The sequence below is a fragment of the Drosophila santomea genome, chromosome 3R (assembly GCF_016746245.2).
Source record: "Drosophila santomea strain STO CAGO 1482 chromosome 3R, Prin_Dsan_1.1, whole genome shotgun sequence".
Taxonomy (NCBI): domain Eukaryota; kingdom Metazoa; phylum Arthropoda; class Insecta; order Diptera; family Drosophilidae; genus Drosophila; species Drosophila santomea.
The window spans coordinates 21,602,633-21,621,384 of record NC_053019.2 but is presented as its reverse complement, the minus strand read 5'-3'; the positions used below and the strand labels follow the sequence as shown (position 1 = coordinate 21,621,384).

The 18,752-nt window shown below is 48.3% G+C and overlaps 5 protein-coding genes across 6 annotated transcripts in view; 3 read left to right on the top strand and 2 right to left on the bottom strand.

The window, feature by feature from the left end:
* Positions 1–4,635, top strand: part of LOC120454549 — a 44,878-nt gene extending 40,243 nt beyond the window's left edge. Inside the window, exons 7-9 of the mRNA XM_039639929.1 lie at positions 51–149; positions 211–349; positions 404–4,635. Coding sequence (XP_039495863.1) covers positions 51–149; positions 211–349; positions 404–2,608 — 2,443 coding nt within the window. The 3' untranslated portion in view covers positions 2,609–4,635. The remainder of the gene's footprint in view (positions 1–50; positions 150–210; positions 350–403) is intronic.
* A 311-nt stretch (positions 4,636–4,946) lies between these two features.
* Positions 4,947–8,644, bottom strand: LOC120454557 (endoplasmic reticulum mannosyl-oligosaccharide 1,2-alpha-mannosidase). Its single transcript, XM_039639948.2, has 6 exons — positions 8,243–8,644; positions 7,887–8,159; positions 7,231–7,711; positions 6,815–7,155; positions 6,574–6,761; positions 4,947–6,424 (listed from the first exon to the last, which is right to left on the bottom strand). Exons 1-6 carry the CDS (start codon positions 8,327–8,329, stop codon positions 5,770–5,772), a joined length of 2,025 nt encoding a protein of 674 aa, XP_039495882.1. The 5' UTR covers positions 8,330–8,644; the 3' UTR covers positions 4,947–5,769.
* Positions 8,645–8,829: 185 nt separating this feature from the next.
* LOC120454562 (pyruvate dehydrogenase E1 component subunit beta, mitochondrial) lies at positions 8,830–11,966 on the top strand. 2 transcript variants are annotated; one of them, XM_039639954.2, is made up of 6 exons: positions 8,834–8,989; positions 9,059–9,299; positions 9,784–9,945; positions 10,854–11,265; positions 11,336–11,455; positions 11,515–11,966. In XM_039639954.2, the coding sequence occupies exons 2-6, from the start codon at positions 9,108–9,110 to the stop codon at positions 11,724–11,726; spliced, it is 1,098 nt and encodes a 365-aa protein (XP_039495888.1). In that variant the 5' UTR covers positions 8,834–8,989; positions 9,059–9,107; the 3' UTR covers positions 11,727–11,966. The 2 variants fall into 2 exon arrangements, with proteins under 2 accessions (XP_039495890.1, XP_039495888.1); XM_039639956.1 differs by lacking the exons at positions 10,854–11,265; positions 11,336–11,455; positions 11,515–11,966 and adding an exon at positions 10,219–10,738 and having other exon boundaries at positions 8,830–8,989.
* A 181-nt stretch (positions 11,967–12,147) lies between these two features.
* Positions 12,148–14,311, top strand: LOC120454561 (beclin 1-associated autophagy-related key regulator). The gene is made up of 3 exons (XM_039639953.2): positions 12,148–12,537; positions 12,600–13,651; positions 13,706–14,311. Exons 1-3 carry the CDS (start codon positions 12,233–12,235, stop codon positions 13,858–13,860), a joined length of 1,512 nt encoding a protein of 503 aa, XP_039495887.1. The 5' UTR covers positions 12,148–12,232; the 3' UTR covers positions 13,861–14,311.
* Positions 14,078–18,708, bottom strand: LOC120454551 (yemanuclein). The gene is made up of 6 exons (XM_039639932.2): positions 17,719–18,708; positions 17,444–17,665; positions 16,562–17,381; positions 16,334–16,481; positions 16,028–16,267; positions 14,078–15,965 (listed from the first exon to the last, which is right to left on the bottom strand). Exons 1-6 carry the CDS (start codon positions 17,956–17,958, stop codon positions 14,627–14,629), a joined length of 3,009 nt encoding a protein of 1,002 aa, XP_039495866.1. The 5' UTR covers positions 17,959–18,708; the 3' UTR covers positions 14,078–14,626.
* Positions 18,709–18,752: the final 44 nt, after the last annotated feature.

Genomic DNA, 18,752 nt, shown 5'->3' with positions numbered 1-18,752 from the left:
CATATAGCAATGCACCATCGAGCTATTTACTAATTCTTGTTTTTTCGCAGATTCGTGCGCCAACTGGAGGTCGATCAGGAGAGCTGTCTGAAGCCGGATTACGTGAAGCCTTTCCGCACAAAGGATGAGGCTGTAAAAAGGCTAATCAGGTAGGAAGCTGCTTAACATAATGAATAAGTGAACGCATTTCTAACATGTTTTACTTTTTAGATATCATTGCATGCATGAGAACGACGTAGAGCTGCCTTCTGACGAAGACGAGGAGTTTGAATCCACTGCTCTGGAGTTCCAGGACAAATTCCGTCAGCTAAACGGAAAGTTCCAGGAAATTCTGATGCAGGAGTCAACGGTAAGAAAATACTTTGACGTACTTGCACTTGATCTCATCGTTTAGTACTTACAGCTGCCACACCGAACTTCCGAGATACTACAAATGCAGCAGCTTATGATCGATGATCTTAAGGGCGAGATCAATGAAATTCGAACCGCTGAAAAGGAGTTAGAGCAGCAGCTAAAGGAGGAGCAGAATGGGGAAAAAGCAACGGCGGAGAGCAATGTCCTGTCGGAGGCGAAAGTTAAGGAGGAGATCAAACAGGAACCAATGGATAAGTCTGCCCAACCAGACGGCGTTGTTGACAGATTTGATTTACTCAAAAACAGCGCTGATGTCAACAAAGCGTTCAGCAAGTCGCAGCCACAGCAGTCTACTACAGTAAAGCAAGAGGATGGCAACGATGCTGGGGAACCTTCTGTAAACGGATCTGTGAAGAGCGAAGGTCACAATAAGGAGTCTTCGAAATACATTAAGAAGGACTACGACAACTTCGACATCGAGTCTGAACTCACGACGAGCTTCATCATGAAAAAGGTGGAAAACAAAGCGGCTCTAGCGAAGAGTGCTGAGAATCGGTACCAGGAAAGAAGTATGATGGACCAACAGCAACCGCAGCAGCAACATATCAAAGCCAATGGAGGAGATCCCGTAGACCAGGAAGATGGCTGGTACTGCCTGCAAAAGGAGCTTAACCTGATGAATAACGATCATATGCAGCAACCGCAGCAACAACTAAATGGAAACCAGCAGCATCTGCCCATCAACAGACAAACGGCGCCCCAGCAATCGCACTACATGGACAACTCAAATTCTAACAACATGATGGGCAATAGCAACCACATGTCGGATCTGTTCCCCAATGGTTGCATCGACAAGAGCAACCAGAGCACCACCAGCAGCAGCAATAGCAGTTGCGTTAGCGAAAGCCTGGCTAGTTCTAATCCTGTGAAGACTGTCTCCTCTTGCAGCGGCCAACGCGAACAGCCGGTGGTCCTGGATGCTGAGCAGCAAAACGAGCATCCTGCAATCAGTGAGTTCTTCAGCAGCGATTCGGATGTGCAGAAATCCGTGGAGACACGACTGGAGGCAATGTTTGGGGAGTCACCCGTACATTTGGACGTTAAGAACAGCAACGATGCCCACGACATTGAGTCTAACCTGGACGAGATATTTGGCGATTCGAAATCGCCAGCTGCCAACCACAAAAGTAAAATGAGCATGTGGGTGCCAGACGCATCATTTATGCAGCAAGCACCGCAGCAGCAGACGTCTCAACAGCAGCAGCAATACGCAGGTCCACAGCAACCATCACAGCAGCAACATCACATCGAACTGAACTGCAACAACAATCCTCGCTGGATGCAAAGCATGGAGGCGCACTACAGCGACTTTCTTTCCAGCAGTACTAGCAATGGAGAGCTAGTCAATGGAGCAGAATCGCGGAAAAGGAGCTGGGATAGCCAACTTATGGGCTCTGGCAGTGATATGGAAGATGACAACAGCAGCAAGCGCCTGTGCACGGCTTCATCATCCTCCTCTTCATCGCCGATGTCGTCGCAACAGCAACACGTTCAGGTGGCACAGCACGGTCTCTTGGACTCGGACATGTTCCCGCAGATGTTGATGGATCAGCAGCCACATCAGCAACCGCAACAGGTACAGCAGCAACACAACTTCGCCTACGCCAACATAATGGATCCGCAGCAGCAGCAACAGCACCAGCAGCAGCATTTCCAGCATAACCTGCAGCAACAGATACAACAGCAGCAGCAGATGCATGTGAGCCACATGGGCGGAGCCGCAGTAGTGGCAGGAGGAGAGTACGACGATGACATAAGTCGGCATGTGGCCAGCGCCATCGACAGCATCCTGAATCTGCAGAACAGCGGCGACTCGCTGCAGTTCTCCCTGGGCTCGATTCTCGGCGATAGCATGCTGGACGATCAACGGCAAGCAGGCGCCAACTTGCCCAGCTGCCAGCAGGAGCAGGTTATCCAGCGTCGCCGTCATCTGGGCGAGGAGATGAACGACTGTCTGATCAGCGGCGGTGGTTCTGCGGTTAGCGGAGTGGCGGACAACAGTAGTAACATACTGCTAGAGCACCACCATCAGCAGCACCAGTTGATGCAGAGCCACCCACAACAGCCGCACCTGCAGCATCACCACCATCAGAACATGACGCAGGCCCAGACGCAGCACATGGGGCAGCTGAACGACTTTAGCTGTGTAGCCGGTGGCTTGGACGATCCGGTCAAGTCAATTATGACATCCTGACTTGGATCCCCAAGCAGCACATCAGCAGCGGAAAATGCCTCCAACAGTCTGATACTAGAGTTTAATGCCACCACCTTGTGAAAAACGGATGATAATAATGACTTCCTGATTGTATAGATACCCGTCTTAGTTGTCCTTGGTTATTGTTTTACTCCCGAGTACAACCTTTAATTAGATCTAAGTTGAGTCCGCGTAGCATAAATTGTTTTTACTTATTGTTTGTATTGTTTAGACCAATGTTTTGTACAATATTTGAACAGCCCTCAGATAACCGATTACTTAATGCAAGGGGAAAGAACGAAGAGAGAGAGCGAGGTGAAAGTAATGGCATCTACAATATGGCAGAGCCCCAATAAAGCTAAGAAAGCAATTGACGTGGTGAATTGAAAACTAAACGACGAATAGCATCAAATGCTTCTCACAGAGGTACACTAAATGGAACATAATATAAAAAAATAACAAATTATATAGCTACAGTAACTAAGAGAAAGCCCCTAGACAATTTATTCAAATGAAACCAAGAAAGTACGTAATATAAAGAAGGGAATGATGGGAATAAACACGCGCAAAATGAAAGAAATGAGGAAACCGAATTGGTTGTATAACTTATTATTAAGTTACTTGAAGCAATTCTAAGAAACAATTAAAATCACGTTGCCAATTTTGTTGTCGTTTGAATATCAGGCAGAGCAATTTATCCGCATCCAATCAATTTTTAAAAGCCCAGAAAAAAAAATATATTTATTTACGCATTGCGTTGCGAAGGAGTTTTGTAAATAGTTAGAGCATGCAGCAGTTTCAATCGCGCCCCAGGAACTGTGCAACAAGATTATAAATATATAGCTAAGCATTTTTAAAAAGGATATAATTTCAAGCGCTTCAAGTACGACAGCTTCTGATATTACAGACAAACAAACCAATCAACCTATTGACGTGCTCAATTCGAGAGTAAAGAATATTTCGGCATAGCTACGGGTGTCATTGGCAAGCAAATGCAAAGATCTTAGGGATTAACGAGTACCAACTATGGCAAACTACGAAGCAAACCAAAAGCAGTTCAAAAATCACAATTTTAGCCAATTTAGTTTAAACATTTATAAATTATTGAATCTAATGTAATATCTTATACACTTAAACCTAAACCGATCGATTGAAACGAGAAACCTAGCAGTTTTGAGATGAGGAACCACAGGAAAACAAATAACAACAAATTAACGAATCGTATCAATTGTATCTCGATCTTGCGACAAATCTGACTTGTGATTTGTGCCACGTTTTAAATATAGATGTCTGATTAGCTTGTAAACATACATAATAATAAATACGATTAAAGTCTATACAAAAAACCCACACTCAGTAAGCCACTACGAAGTTTATCCAAAACGAATCGCGAATCGCGAGGCGCGCAAACAATTGTAAATGTTTGACGTGGGAAGGGCGGGCGCCACGCATCAATTACATACCAATTACAATACTAACTACTACTTTAATACCACCACTAACACACCTACTACGATACGTACTACCGTGGACGGATTGCTTGTATTACGTGTAGTCTGTAAGGGAACTTCGAGAGGTACCATATTTTAAGATGTGCTTCGTTTATTCAGGCCACCCATCCATGACCCCTGACCCCCATGAACCTGAACCCCAACCATACCCATAACCGTAACCGTAACCATCAACAGCGTCCCGTCTGAGTTGCATGATCTTGTATTTCTATTTTGAAACTTTCTAGTTATTATTCAAAGACAACCACTTTCGTGTAAAAATGTATATGTAATAGCATAATTTAAGTTTTCAACCCAAAACTGAATAAACCTAACTCTACTGATAGTTTACTAATGCGAATTGTTTTAAGTTGTATTTAGAACAAAATCGAAATCAAACTCAGAACTCAAATCGGTCGCCCCTCCCGCAACCAACTTTTCACAACAACAAATCGCAGTGTCGTCACTTGAATTGTTCAGCTAAATGTGTCTAAATGTAATTAAACATAAAGAGAAAACTAAAGATTTTTAAACAAACATTGTGAGTTTTATTAAACATCATCAGCATAGGGAGAGAGAGGACAGCAAAGCAAAGCAAAGCAAAGGAAACAAACAACTTTAATATTTGATAGTTTATTAAGCCCATCCATTCATAGTCGTCATAAACATTAAGTACATAAAAGAAAAACCAACAAAAGATTCAACATAAATCTCACTGAAACGCAACAAACCGAAAACCCAACTGAAAATAAAAACTGAATAAAAGGAAATGCAATTAAAGTTCATGCATGCATTTGCGTTTGTACTGGGTGAAATGTTCTTAGGAAAATAAAGAAAATTCCATACAATTTTAAAAACACTTGTATTTTATTATTGGCTCCGTTTTTATTTCACAGGCTGCCTGTGGGATCGAAAATGTTCTGGTCATTTCCATTGAGATTCGTTTATTCGGTACCTTTAAGATTACACACAAATCGACTTTGTGCTGAGTGCAACTGATTCCTAATATCATGCTAAAATAAACATACACGTTTTGCTACCATAGATTACAAGGTTAAAACCTGCTGGCGGATTCGATTGATGCTAGTGTCTTAAAAAGGGGTTAGCAATGCCCCAATATCGTGTTACAATACGTGCTTATAGTAGGAAATAAATAATTACAAAATAACAATTATCAGTACACAGAATGTTATACAATCGATTCCTACCGATTTTCAACTGACATGTTAAATAGGAAGATTGGATGATTTGCCTTAAATCCCTGGGGCAACAAACGCAGCTTTATGTTGGTGCAACCTCGAATTTAATAGCTCGCAAAGGTAGTGGATTAAGATAACTGGCCTTCTATATGTAGACTTAGTAAGTATTTTAAATGATTCTTGCTAGCAGAGGTCTGGCGTTAAAATTTTGATATTGCACCCTTATTTGTCGCCCCAGGGGTTACAATTTCTTTCCATCGATCCATCCCAATATAGGGCATTGCTTTATTCGATTGCCAACTGTGCTTTGCGTATCTCTAAGCTTAGCATAGTATTTGGCATTTGCGCTAAATTGCGAATACGAGTTAAATGATAGTGGCAGCATGAATGCGCCAACTCTATTCGGTTTCCAGTTAGTTTCGCTGACGCAACTAAGTTGCGCTGCCCTCTAATTGCTTTACTTAGGCGGTATTTAAGTCTTGAGCGGATACACAGGCAGTGGATGGCCCTCCGAATTGAAGACCCATTGCTCCAGGTCGATTTCTTTGCGGTCGTCGCTAAACAGCAGGTAGAAGTACTTCAGAGTCTCGCTCATCCAAAAACTTTCCATCAGATCCCGCAGACGGGTGCTTTGAGTGTTCTTTACATTTCCCATCGATGTGTAGCCCGCATTTACTTTAGCGTGAGTCTCAAACGCCTGGAAGATTGTCCAGCCCATGTCCTGGTATGTGCGATTGCCAGTTATTGAGTAGAAGTAATAGAGACTTTCCACAAACTCCGGGCGCAACAGGTTATGGGCGTCATTGGGCTTCACATAAATGTCCTGATCGTCCTTTTCGGTTAGCGCAAAATACGAGATCTCAGCAGCCAAATTTGTGGGATTCATCTTGTAGGTCTGATAGCATGTATCCAATAAATCCCTCGCTAGTATAAGGTGCGAGTCTGGCATTCCGTTCTGGTGACCCAAAATCAAGGTGCCCGGCAGATAACACGTAAGATGATCCATTTTCGGCTTGAAGTCTTTGCCATTGATCAGCTCGCCTATGTAAACCCAGTGCTCGCGTGGCGTGCGCCGCATTAACTGAGTAAGAACTCCATCGACTGCTTGCATGTAGTCCAATATTAGGCTAGAATAATAAGAGGTTTAATAAAGTAAATAATGAACAAGTGGTACAACACAGCTGTCGCTGATCGATCTGCTCAACGTTCTTGATAACGACAAAAATTCTTTGCGTAATTGAATTTCTGAAGTTCAATAACACACTCAAATACGTACTTATCATTATCCTTGCGGCCGGTCTGAATCCACTGTTTGAGCAAGTACTCATAGTAGGAGTCTCCACGAGCACCAAGGGAAATAGTGGCATAGTTTCGGAAAGTTCCAGTGTTGGCGTTTATGAATATGGGCACCAAACCATGGTTCTTCTCCAGATCATGCACCTTCTCATTTACTTTATGAGCAACCTGATAAGTCAATTATTTTATAGTTAGTTATGGTCCTTATCTGATCTATTTACCTGTTCATAAATGGAAATGTTTGTAGACCGACTTAAATCACGAAACTCTAGCTGAATGGTGGTGACCTCACTGGTGGAGCTATCAGGCGACCACTTTGGCGAATGCGCCGAAAGATCCCCGAGATTCACATCTGAGTAGGGGATATTTGACGGCGATTGAAAAGCGGGAAGTAACCGGTTGCCCAGCTCTGCAGCCTTGGTCAGAAACATTGTGTCGCCGCTCAGGTGATATGCAGACAGCAATCCGCCCAGGACACGTATGGTGACCTCGAACAGGTTTACATCGCGCTTAGTGTCAAAGCGCAGTGACTGCTCTACCCAGTCGCGTCCTTCCTTGAATTCTAAGTAGATAGAGAAGTGGAAAAGTATTTTTGTCAAATAATGATTTCGTGGGCACAAAAATGTAGCCAACTTACCATCATCCAGACCCATTATGTACATGGTGTCCAGTGAGTCAACAATGGTTAGTCCCAGACCGAACCACTCGTGGGAGTACTGGGAGATGGGCTTCAGGTTGTCGTGTCCCCAGGCATACTTCTTGTAGCCCGCCCAAGAGTGCTTGAAGGCGGCCACCACAGCCGACTGTCGTTCATTGGTGGCGCCATGGAAGTGCTGACCCTTGGCCAGAAGGGGCTTGATTTTCTTAAGGTGCTCTTTGAAGCTAACGCCCCCCAGAGTGAGTGGGTTCTTGATTGCTTGTTCGAGCTGCTCACCCTCGCTTAGCGGCTTTGATGGATCCTGCGCCACGGGCTCCTCTACATTGTTCAGGATGTCGATTCCACCGTTGTCCGGCTCCTTATTATTATCGGGCGGCGGTAAGGCCACGGCCACCGTCTCCGGCAACCGGACCACGTTCTCCGCTGAGTTCGCTTCTCCATAGGCAACTAGCTCATTAAACTGAAATTGATTGGTATTGAGATATCATTAAAATAATTCACTGGAAGTGGGCACACTTGCACACTGGGAAATAAATCAAACACAAATAGTCAATTGTGGTGATACGTATGCTATCTTGATAGGCAAACAGCGCCAGGCACTTAAGCACTTATCAATTAAGTGGGGGCCTATTTACCTTATCACTAAGCGCCTCCGCCCGGGGTACTTTCTTATCTACCGGAACAGGTGCCGCAGCAGTGTCTTTTGGGACATCCTTATCCACACCGGGATGATGGTGCGGATTCGGCATGGGCATTTGATATGGCGCCACCTCGGCCTTTGTGTCCACATCCTTTAAACTGGAGGCCAGCAGCTGATCGCCACTGAGGCAGAGCAATACCGTCACACAGAATCCGGTGATGCCCAGGATAATGAGATTCCGCTGACAACGCGGCAGCTGATTCCAAGCCTGAATCGTGGGACAAACGAGCATACTTAGTATAATTTCTGTTTCTTGAGGATTACCTAGAATTCCGCCAGTTGTCTACCTACCCGCCGCAGACTCTTCCTGCCCCGCTCGTCCACCGTCGCCGTTGAGCCCGGCGGGAGTGTGAGCGTTATGTGACCGCCGTCCTTCATTGCGCTTCGCTAAATGCCGTCGCCGGAATTCAAAGTGTGGGAAAGTTGGTTGGGAAATTCCACAGCATTCGCCTCGAATAAAAATCGATTGCTGTGCGCCGCTGGCAGCGGAGGAATTGGAGCTAACTAGCCAAAGTTGGTCCAACTGCTACCTCCTTCACTCACTAATCATCTCTATACGTGCCAGTGCATTAATTTATATATGCTAATTCTGGTCCCCACTACGCGGAATTACAAATAATAAATTCTAAAATTATTTCACGAGAGCTGCATTTTTGGAGCTGCTCGAACCAGTGCTGCCAACCCGCTGTTCAACAGTATGGTCAAATCCGATGCTGGGACTAGCTGCCAATAAGATTGTTTGTTTTGTTTCGAACTATCTCTCAAGCAAAAACAAATTAAACGAAATCATGGCTATTATTCGAATTTTCTGAATGAATATCCAAATAAATACAAAGTAGCCAAAACTTTCGAAATTCCAGCTAACATGCTACGAATGTAGCCAAATTTAGCTACAAAATAACATGACCAACACTAGTCACACTTCACAGTAATTTCTTTGGCATCCCTGGTATGCTTTCAAGTGTGCCCACAACTTGGCATAATAGTGGTCACATCTGGTCACACCGCATTTTCACATCAAAATTTCGACGGAAGTCGGTGCGTAAAACCATAGACCATTTTTAGTTAGATAATAGCATTTAAAACCCAAAAAAATAACACCTGCAGCCGGCTACGATACCGATATACCCATAGGAAAGCGAACCGCAAACCGACGATGCTCCGAACCCGACTCATCCAGGCGGCCAGCTCCGCCCAGCGAGCGTTCTCCACCAGCCAGAAGGCCCTGGCGGCCAAGCAGATGACCGTGCGGGATGCCCTCAACAGTGCTTTGGACGATGAGCTGGCCCGCGATGACCGCGTCTTCATCCTGGGGGAGGAGGTGGCCCAGTACGATGGTGCTTACAAGGTGAGATCTCTGACTTTTTCCTGCCCCTGCTCGATTACGTAAACACCAAGCAGGCGGTTGCGACGACAACGACGACGACGACAGCTGATGCAGGTGTCCGGGATGGGGGAAGTCGGTGGTCAGCGGGGTGATATATGCGTGCTATGTGTAACTACTGATAGTGATTCCGAACAGGTCGGCGCGAATCCGAATGCGTGATCGAAATTGGCAAGGTCACGCAGAATGTGTGTGACCGACTGTCTGCTGATAATATAGATGGCCCCATAAACCATAAAACCGCGATTTGTTTACCCATCTGTGGGTGGTTCGATTGCCAGCGTAATGGATTAATTTAAACTATTAATTTAGGAGCTACAAGGCTAGTTATTTAAAAATATTGGTGTAATCTTGGTTAATGTGTTATCAGTTTGGAAAGTTTTACAAGCAGATAATGGAATGTTCCCAGTATCCTCACATTTTCTAAATCATTTAATGCCCTTTTTAGGTTTCCCGTGGACTGTGGAAGAAGTACGGCGACAAGCGCGTCATCGACACGCCAATCACAGAGATGGGCTTCGCCGGCATCGCCGTTGGAGCTGCCATGGCCGGTCTGCGTCCCGTGTGCGAGTTCATGACCTGGAACTTCTCCATGCAGGCTATCGATCACGTGAGTATCTCTCATCCTTGTCCTAAGAACCACTCCCCGCACTCCAGCAGTAGGCTAACTACTCATATTATCTCATTGCCAACAAAACGTAAACCAAAAGAAGAACACGACTATCCAATCCAAATGCCCCACAACTCCAACAGCTAGCTAATAGACCAATTCAAGTGCAATATGCCGCGGCGCCTAATGGGATAATATGGGTGGATTAGCTCCTGCCCCAAGTCATAGATCGGACCTCACTAATCCCCACCCATATTATCCAATTACGTGCAGGCAAAGATACTCGATTGCGCCAAGCCGCCAGTCGGAGATCGCCCTCTGCCAATAAGCCACATAATTGAAAGCCCACGCTCGACCTGGCTGAATGAGATCAACGACATCCTGCACAGAGATCGAGTCGGCGAGGTGATTGCGCCGCCGCTGGACAAGAGCAAGTCGGACAAGATGGAGGCGGCTCGTCTCATCGTCATTCGGCGACGCAAGATGAAGAAGCACAAGCTAAAGAAGCTGCGCCGCAAGATGAAGTTCGAGTGGGCCAAGGTGCGCCAACGTCGCGAAATGCGCAAGGAGAAGGCCTTCCAGGCCAAGCTGATGTCCCAGATCAAGCAGGCCGAGGCATTCAGTGCGGAGCAGCATGTGGCGGAGATCCTGCGGCAGGCCAACGAGACGCCGCTGCCGCGTTTCTGGAAGGGACGCCGCCTGCCAGCATTTATCATTAAGCAGAAACTAGGCATTAAGTAAAGATCGATATGGAAGACATCGGAGTGCATCAAATAAAGCGTATTAACTTGAATTGGTGAATTTGCAGTTGAAGGCAGCAGTATTACATTACATTTACATCCTAACACATTCATGATTTACTTTATACTATGTTACTACATATATCCGTTTAAAAATCCAAACCTTAGATAATCAACTCCGCGGCCAAGACCTTCTACATGTCCGCCGGCGCCGTCAACGTGCCCATTGTGTTCCGTGGTCCCAATGGTGCCGCTTCCGGTGTTGCAGCCCAGCACTCTCAGTGCTTCGCCGCCTGGTACGCCCACTGCCCCGGCCTGAAGGTCATCTCGCCATACGATTCCGAGGATGCACGTGGTTTGCTGAAGGCCGCCATCCGTGATCCCGATCCCGTGGTCTTCCTGGAGAATGAGCTGGTCTACGGCACGGCTTTCCCTGTGGACGATAAGGTCGCCGACAAGGACTTCGTGGTGCCCATCGGCAAAGCCAAGATCATGCGGCCGGGCAAGGACATCACCCTGGTGGCGCATTCCAAGGCGGTGGAGACATCGCTTCTGGCGGCTGCTGAGCTTGCCAAGAAGGGTAAGGCACAGTTTTATTTTGAATGACATGGAAAGCAGCTTACATACCTTTTCGTATTTGCCATGTTCAGGCATTGAGGCTGAGGTCATTAACCTGCGCTCCATTCGTCCCCTGGACACGGCGACCATCTTCGCCTCTGTACGAAAGACCCACCATCTGGTGACCGTGGAGAACGGCTGGCCCCAGCACGGTGAGTGGGAAATGCAGCTTATTGAAAGCCCAGCGATTTCTAAAACTGCATCCTCTTAGGCGTTGGAGCTGAGATCTGCGCCCGCATCATGGAGGACCAGACCTTCTTCGAACTAGACGCCCCCGTGTGGCGCTGCGCCGGCGTGGATGTGCCCATGCCCTATGCCAAGACGCTAGAGGCGCACGCCCTGCCCCGCGTGCAGGATCTGGTGGATGCGGTCCTTAAGGTCTTGGGTGGCAAGGCGGGCAAGGCCGTTGCCGCCAACAAGTAGGAACTCACGACTATCCAGCCGCACGATCGGAACCACGTACTATCTAAATTAATAATCCTCGTCGAAACGCTGCCTCTGGTCTAACCGAGCTGCCTCCCATAATAGTGCACCGAACTGGAAATTGAATGATCTGAAAATTAAGCACCACCGCCTTCGGGTTTGGTTTAGTTTTCCGACGTTCTAGTTTAATTATTTGGTTATAGAAATCTCTTGTGAAAAATAAACGAAAACATAAAAATATTCCAAATGGGTGTTTAAACTTTTGTTATATTTAAATCTCCAGAAGTTTTAAGCTTTAATTCTTATCGTTACTGTTTGTAGTTTAAAATGTGCGCGCAACCGATGAAAACGTGTGCTATTGAACGCTGTCCAACACTGAAGACAGCTCTTTTTCCGATACCGGCCTATCGTTCTGCAATAGGTGTCCTGGTATCGATAACGATAATAACAAAATTAACAATAACAAAAGATATAACATAATAATTACTTGCAATGCTCTGGCTGTAATGGCAAACAGCTCCAGCTCCGACGAAAGCTGCAAGGCCCCCGACAACTTTCGCATCTCGAGCGCCTCCACAAACGGCGAAGACGAGGAATCAGATGTCGCAGGATACACAACAAAGCGCAGGCCAACGACAACGACGAAGGAACTGCTAAAGGATGCGAACGGCAAGGATAGGAGCGCCACCACGGGATTGGGCGCCCACATGCGGTGCCCACTGTGTCACAGCTGCAGCGCCAGCCGATTCCACTGTCGCAATTGCGTCAGAAACGGAAACATTACTCACAGCCAGGCGGAAAGGCCCGAAAGGTTTGCCCACCCACCTTATCTAAACAACACATGTAAACTGAATCGATCTTACAATATTTCAGCCTAACGGAGAAGCAGCAGCGCTACATCAACCTGCAGGCGGGCCTTAAGACCTTCAGCACGCGCTACGAACGCCTTATCGGGCAGCACCGCTCCAATGAGGATCGCCTAATGGCCATCAAGGCCAAGCGAAAGCAACTGGAGCTCCTACAGCAACTAATCACCGGCACCGGACAGAGACTGTGCGTCCTCGGCGAGCGACGCGATGAATTGCGCCGCGCCAATGCGGAAAAGCGGAAGAATCTACCAAAATACCCGGACAAGGTCAAGATGCTCGAAAACTATGTGCTGGACAGAGTGGAGAAAATAGAGAAACTCAGGGAGACTCACCTTGGACTCCTGGACAGCATAAAGCAGGCTGCACGTCGCAGCATACAGCAGCTGGTCACCTATGTGTTTCCCATAGCCGAGGTGGTCCTCAAGGAGGAGCAGCAGAGGCGGGCCAGTGTGGAGCGCACGGAGGAGGCGGAAACCATAGCGGCGCTGGCCGATGCCAAGAATACATCTTACATACGCGGCAAATGGGTTTTTCATGGCAGTGGGATCAGTGAAGTTCAATACAGGATTGTGGGCCCTTCGTTGCCAGCCAATGGCGACTATACCGCCTACCTGGACTGGCTTGCGGACAACAAGGATGACGTTCCCAAGGCCACGGCTAACGAGATTACGCCGAGCAGGTTCGAAGCCTACCGCATTGTGGGCGCTCTTACCTACACGGCGCAGCTGACGCAGTTGCTCAGCTTCTATCTGAACGTGCGGCTGCCACATAAAATCGCTTATGGGGACTTCTGCCGTAAGCTGCTGAACGAGGAGCAGTTCCGGCGCAAAATATCGCTCCTAAACTCCAATATCATGTATCTGGCTTACACGCAGCAGGTGAAGTTGCGTGCGCTCATCGAACAGCACACGCTGGAAAACCTACTGGCCATCCTTGATCTGGAGCGCAGCGACTTGGGTCGATACGGCCACTTGGATGTGACCAACGCGCCACTCATGAAGTCGGTGGATTCCCTACTAATCGGCATCGAGACGGCCACAGAGTCGGAGTCAGAGGGTGAGTTGGTCTATCAATTTAAAAGAATTCATCTTTTAAGAATAAAAATTTCAGACGAAAACTCCCTGCGCATGGACTGGGAGGCGGTGCCCAGCCTTACTCCGCAGCCGGAACTGGCGGATCCCAATATGATGCCGGCGGCCAACCAGCAGTCTACCATCGCCTTTGTGCGAATGGCGGCGACATCGGTGCTACGCTGGATAAAATGATCGCTGACCAACAGCCGCCCGATCCTTCGGCTATATCATCGTGAGACACACGTGTTATCTTTTACAAATTAGACTAAGTAATCGATTCTGTGACGGCGCGTCGAGGTTTGTCGGCAGTCGCTAGTTTTAGCGTTATCCTTTGGTTTACAGAACTAATTTTGTATCAATTATATATACATATATATTCGCTGTGTGTAAAGAAAATGCGCCTTTTGGATTTACTTTTATTACATAACTTATTCGCCTTTATTTAATAAAAATGGTTCTCTATAAATAAATATATATAAATTTGCTTTATTAATGCTTGCAAAGTACACTGACTTAGTAGGTAAACGACTCAATGAGAAACAATAATTAAACTGGTGCAATAATTGGAAAATTGGCAGACACAGCTGCGAATGAAACCTACCTAGAATCAGCACTAGAATCTTAGATTAGAATCGCAAGGGAACGAGCTGAATGACCCTAGCTAAATGAACTTTGTGGGCAGTTGTTGCGTGGCCGAGTGAGCAGCTCCAGTCGTGGTCACCACTTCGCCGGCAGCGCTGGGTTGCGGCAGGCTGGGTTTAACAAATACTTGTGGCAGTGTGTTGGCAGAGGCTCCCACCTGGGCGGCTGACATGGAGACGGAGCCATTGGCCAGCAGGTCGTAGCGCGGCGAGGCGTGGCTCATCGTGGAAAGCACGATGGCGGCGGCCATCGCCTCCTGATTGTAAAAGGCCGTCACTGCAGCCGGTAGGGGCTGCTGTGCGGCCGATCCCGAATGTCATTGGCGCGAAGGCGTATTTGGCGCGGAGGATCCCATTCCGCCGCTGGCGGCCTTTACGCTGTTCGGCGAGAAGGCCGCTTGAATGAACTGCTTTTCTATCTCCTTTAGATTTGACATGGTTTTCATTATATGCGGATCGGTGAGATCGTACACTGGACCCAGGGTTCTGGCGTTGTTGTAGATGTACATGTTATTTGCGCTATAGCCCAGAGATCCATTGACCTGCCCCACGGCACCCAAGGACGATCTTCCTCGGTTTTGTGTCTTGTTCTTAGGTTTTGACTGGACTTTCTTTTGGGGCTTAGAGGCAGGAAAAACTCCCACAATCTCCACGCCATCCGACTCGCTGCTGCTTTCCCTGGCCACCGACGTGGTTTGAGCGGCCTTGGAGGTGGCGGTGATGACTGTGGTGGTGGCAGCCAGCTGCTTGGACGTCTGAAGTATATCGCTGGTGCATTGATAGTCATCCAGGTTGATCACATGGGGAGAGGGTCGAGCTCCCACAATCACCTTGGCTTGGCCGTCGCTAGAATGCGGACTGGGATTCCCGCTGGCTGCCAGGGTGGCGGCCTTGATCAGATTGTAGAAGTTGCTGCTACTGTTAAGGTCCATATTCCGGCTTGGGGATGCCAGATCCAGAACCGTACTGGCGGCTGCTACGGCAGCGGCATTAAGCGCTGCTGCCTGAGCCGAGGTGCTCGGCATGGAGAGCAACGTGTCCAGGTGGGGCAGGTGGTTGTTGTTATTGCTAATGGCTGGCATGGTGACGGCCGCCGTGGCTGCCGGCGCCAGCTGGAATTGCGGATGCGGATTAAGTTGCGGTTGCAGCGCTAACTGCTTGGCCACCTTTTTCTTCGGCGGCTTGTTGGTCTGCTTGGGCATCTCCTTCAGCTTTCGCTTCAGACTGTTGGAGGAGGCACTTGTAGCTGAGTCCGTGTCAGAGTTTCCTCGAGATCGAGGATCCTCCACTGGCTTTAGGTAGCTGCTTGCCGGCGGCACTTGCTCAGGAGCAGATACAACTGCAACGGGCTTAGGGGATGCGGACGCCGGGGATGCCTTTGGCTTCTCCTTTGCTTTCAGCTTGGCGTTCTTGTAGCGGGTTATTTCCCTTTGCAACTCATCTAAACGCATCCAGCCTGGCGGCCACAGTTCCACCACCTTATCCTTCAGATACCAATAGATGAACTCCTCCAAAGAGTCCTTTCGCTTGGCCAGAAACGCGTAGGACGTCCAACGCGCTTGGTACACGTCGTACAGCAGATGGCGTAACTCGCTGGTCCACTGGAACTTCTTGCGCGGCATTTTGGGCGGTTGCTCCAAGTTCACGTCCGCCGCTCTGAAAAGAAAAAGCGTAATGTAAAGAAACCTAATTATTCTCTGGCCTTATAATAATCTTACGCCTGTTCAGCAAATGTGCGCAGTTCCGTTTCGTAGTTGGCTATCGCCTTGGGCATGACCACAGCTACAGCCCGCCGCAGCTTCTCCAACATGATGGTGGACTTCCTCTTCTCCTCCTTCGCCCGCACTTGTTTCCCCTTGCGCAGCATGTAGTACTTGGGCAGTTGCAGCTGGTACTCGATGTGGGAAAAGACCATGTTGCGTTCATTGCGGTCCGTGCACAGCACCGCCTCGTACACCCTAAAGTAGATTCATGGACATAAGTCTTTAATCTGCACTTAGTGTATGCTTATGCTGCAAACTCACCGAAGCAGTAGTGGCGAAAGCTTGGCATCTAGAATAAACTTCTTGCCGCACATGTCTCGACTCTTTACCGCTTCTTTGAAGCTGTTGACAGCGGTCAAAATGTCCGCATCCAATGTGCTGGGCAGCAGAGTGTCGGCGGTACGAAGATCTTGAAAATAAACAGGTGAACAAAGTTCTTATGCATATAACCGAAAAAGCTTTCACAATTTATCCACATTTTTAACTCACTTTCCTGCCCATCCTTGCCTTGGTGACCGGCCTGCCTATCTGCCCGGCCTTGCTCGGACTCCATATCGCTGCTGTCGCTGGTGGACACGTCGGTGGAAACACACTTCAGCTCGCCGTTGAAGACGCCCTTGACAGCTGCCGTGCCGCTCTGCGACTTCAGGAAACTGTCACGCTTGGCCTTAAGCATGTCCTTGACCGTTGTGGTCTTAACCACCTTCTTTAAAGCTTGCGCCTGGGCCTGACTCTGCGGCAGGGCCTGAAGCTGGCTTGATGGTTGAATCGGGACCGGGACTTGTCCGTCTTCCGTGTCCGAAATCTCCACCGTGCTGGGTCGTGGCGAGTTTGAGGATGAGGAAGTGGTGATCGGCTTGGTCGGCGGCTTTTTGCCACTCGTCGAAGAACTTGAGCTTGGTTTGGACTTGCCCGTAACGATGACCTTGGCCCGCTTAGCTTGATGATTGTCTTTGTACTTGCTGCTGGATTTGGCTGTGGCAGCAGAGTCCTCGTCCTCGAGACTTTCACTCTCGGAGTCGTCTTCGGAGTCGCTTTCATCGTTCTCCTCGGAGTCGTCCTCGGAATCGCTCTCGTCCTCCTCCTCATTGTTGCCATCATCGTTTTCGTCGTCATCGTCTGACGATGACGATGAGCTTTCCGAGCTGGACGAGACCATGCGCTTGCGTGATCGCTCCGGCATTTTGATGATGGCATCTGTACGCGTGGTGTAGGACTTCTTGGTAAGGTTCTTAAACTCCAGTGCGCCACAGTTGATGTAGAAGCCGCCCTCCAGGGTTTCCGCCTCCTCCGGTATGATTTCGTCGTACTGCACAGGGAATATAGTTTAATGTTAAAATGCCTTCTTCGGTAAAGGTTTCTTGTGCTTACGGCTTCCGTGTTGTCGATGAATGAGTCCGACTCATCGTACCCCATTCCAATGTCCCGGTAGTCGTCTTTTTTGCTCTTCCCCCTGCCTGTGGCATAGGAGTTGCCATACTTGGCCTCCAGCTCCTTGACGATCCGTGCCACATCGTCATCGTTGTCGGCAAAGGGATCAGTGCCTCCGGAGCCATTGGTAGTGGTCACCTGCTTCAGCTTTTTGGCCTTTTTCTGCGGATTACAAGGACTTAGAAGGTGATCCTCTAACTGACATACACACTCACCTTTTCCAAGTACAAAAGCCGGGAGTAGTTGAACTCGGGATACTTGTTCGAATCGGTCTCGAACAGATCGAGTTTGATGCGAATGCACTTGGCAGTCTTTGTCGTTGGTTTGGAGGAGCTGTTGGGTGCAGCAGACGGAGCATCAGGCTCCAGGAAGTTGCTGCCGAAGCGCGAGAAGCCCGCATCGCCCTGGATGATCGAGGTGAGGGTGACGCGCTTGTGCTCGCCCCCTCTTGACATTTCCGGCGGGCAGAGTTACGAATATCGAGTGGGATTGGGTTTATTCGACCCCGAGCCGAAAGGGCCTTCCCGCCCTTTTTTTTCGAAAGAGCCGCGTGTTCTTCGCCGCTCTCTCCCTCTCTCTTCCTCGCAGCCAAACAAAAACAACAGAGACGTCGCTGCTGCTGCTGCTGCTGCTCCTCCTCCTCCGCCTTTCGCGCTGCTTCCTCTTCTTCTGGGGATGTCTGTTTAAGGTTTTCTGCACGTACACCAAGCAACCACAACCACTTAATAACCGTGGCAATTTCACACTGAGCTGCACTTTCTTGTTGTTGCCCCAAAAACACTGCTTATCAACATAAACAAATGGCGAGGACTTGCGCCGGATTGCACTACTTTAATCGCCGCCCGCTTTGCAGCTGCATCCGCCGACCGCGGCCACGAATAATTGTCACTTTTCTGGGGGAATGAAAAAGTGGAAACTTTTTTGGGGGGTTTCAAATTGGTTGGCTTGCCGGCACGAAAACAACACAGTCTTTAACGGCAGCACACCGGGAACTAAACACACGCAATCGACGCTACCAATGGGGACATTTAAACAATTCGACCAGGCGCTTTTCGCACGGCCAGGAGCGCGATTCTTAAATTGTTTCTTGTTAAAATCCTCAACGCTACATTCTCTCCGCTCCACCCCGCACCATAGATCCGACCCTGCTTTTGGCTTTCGCACTCGCGTTGCGCAGCACTGGTCGCGGTTTTTTGCAAATTACACAGAGCCGTTCACACTGCCCACAGTTCAAGCCGAGACTTGCTGC

What these genes read in the sequence shown, in the direction of transcription:
- LOC120454557 (XM_039639948.2), bottom strand. Translation starts at nt 8,329, where the DNA reads ATGAAGGACGGCGGTCACATAACGCTCACACTCCCGCCGGGCTCAACG. An exon ending in CGGAGGCGCTTAGTGATAAG is followed by an intron (nt 7,712 to 7,886) that starts GTAAATAGGCCC and finishes AATCAATTTCAG; the next exon opens with TTTAATGAGCTAGTTGCCTA. An exon ending in CATAATGGGTCTGGATGATG is followed by an intron (nt 7,156 to 7,230) that starts GTAAGTTGGCTA and finishes CTATCTACTTAG; the next exon opens with AATTCAAGGAAGGACGCGAC.
- LOC120454561 (XM_039639953.2), top strand. Translation starts at nt 12,233, where the DNA reads ATGGCAAACAGCTCCAGCTCCGACGAAAGCTGCAAGGCCCCCGACAAC. An exon ending in CAGGCGGAAAGGCCCGAAAG is followed by an intron (nt 12,538 to 12,599) that starts GTTTGCCCACCC and finishes ACAATATTTCAG; the next exon opens with CCTAACGGAGAAGCAGCAGC. An exon ending in CACAGAGTCGGAGTCAGAGG is followed by an intron (nt 13,652 to 13,705) that starts GTGAGTTGGTCT and finishes TAAAAATTTCAG; the next exon opens with ACGAAAACTCCCTGCGCATG.
- LOC120454562 (XM_039639954.2), top strand. Translation starts at nt 9,108, where the DNA reads ATGCTCCGAACCCGACTCATCCAGGCGGCCAGCTCCGCCCAGCGAGCG. An exon ending in AGTACGATGGTGCTTACAAG is followed by an intron (nt 9,300 to 9,783) that starts GTGAGATCTCTG and finishes TGCCCTTTTTAG; the next exon opens with GTTTCCCGTGGACTGTGGAA. An exon ending in TGCTGAGCTTGCCAAGAAGG is followed by an intron (nt 11,266 to 11,335) that starts GTAAGGCACAGT and finishes TGCCATGTTCAG; the next exon opens with GCATTGAGGCTGAGGTCATT.
- LOC120454551 (XM_039639932.2), bottom strand. Translation starts at nt 17,958, where the DNA reads ATGTCAAGAGGGGGCGAGCACAAGCGCGTCACCCTCACCTCGATCATC. An exon ending in AGGCAAGGATGGGCAGGAAA is followed by an intron (nt 16,482 to 16,561) that starts GTGAGTTAAAAA and finishes TTTATTTTCAAG; the next exon opens with ATCTTCGTACCGCCGACACT. An exon ending in CTTTCGCCACTACTGCTTCG is followed by an intron (nt 16,268 to 16,333) that starts GTGAGTTTGCAG and finishes AATCTACTTTAG; the next exon opens with GGTGTACGAGGCGGTGCTGT.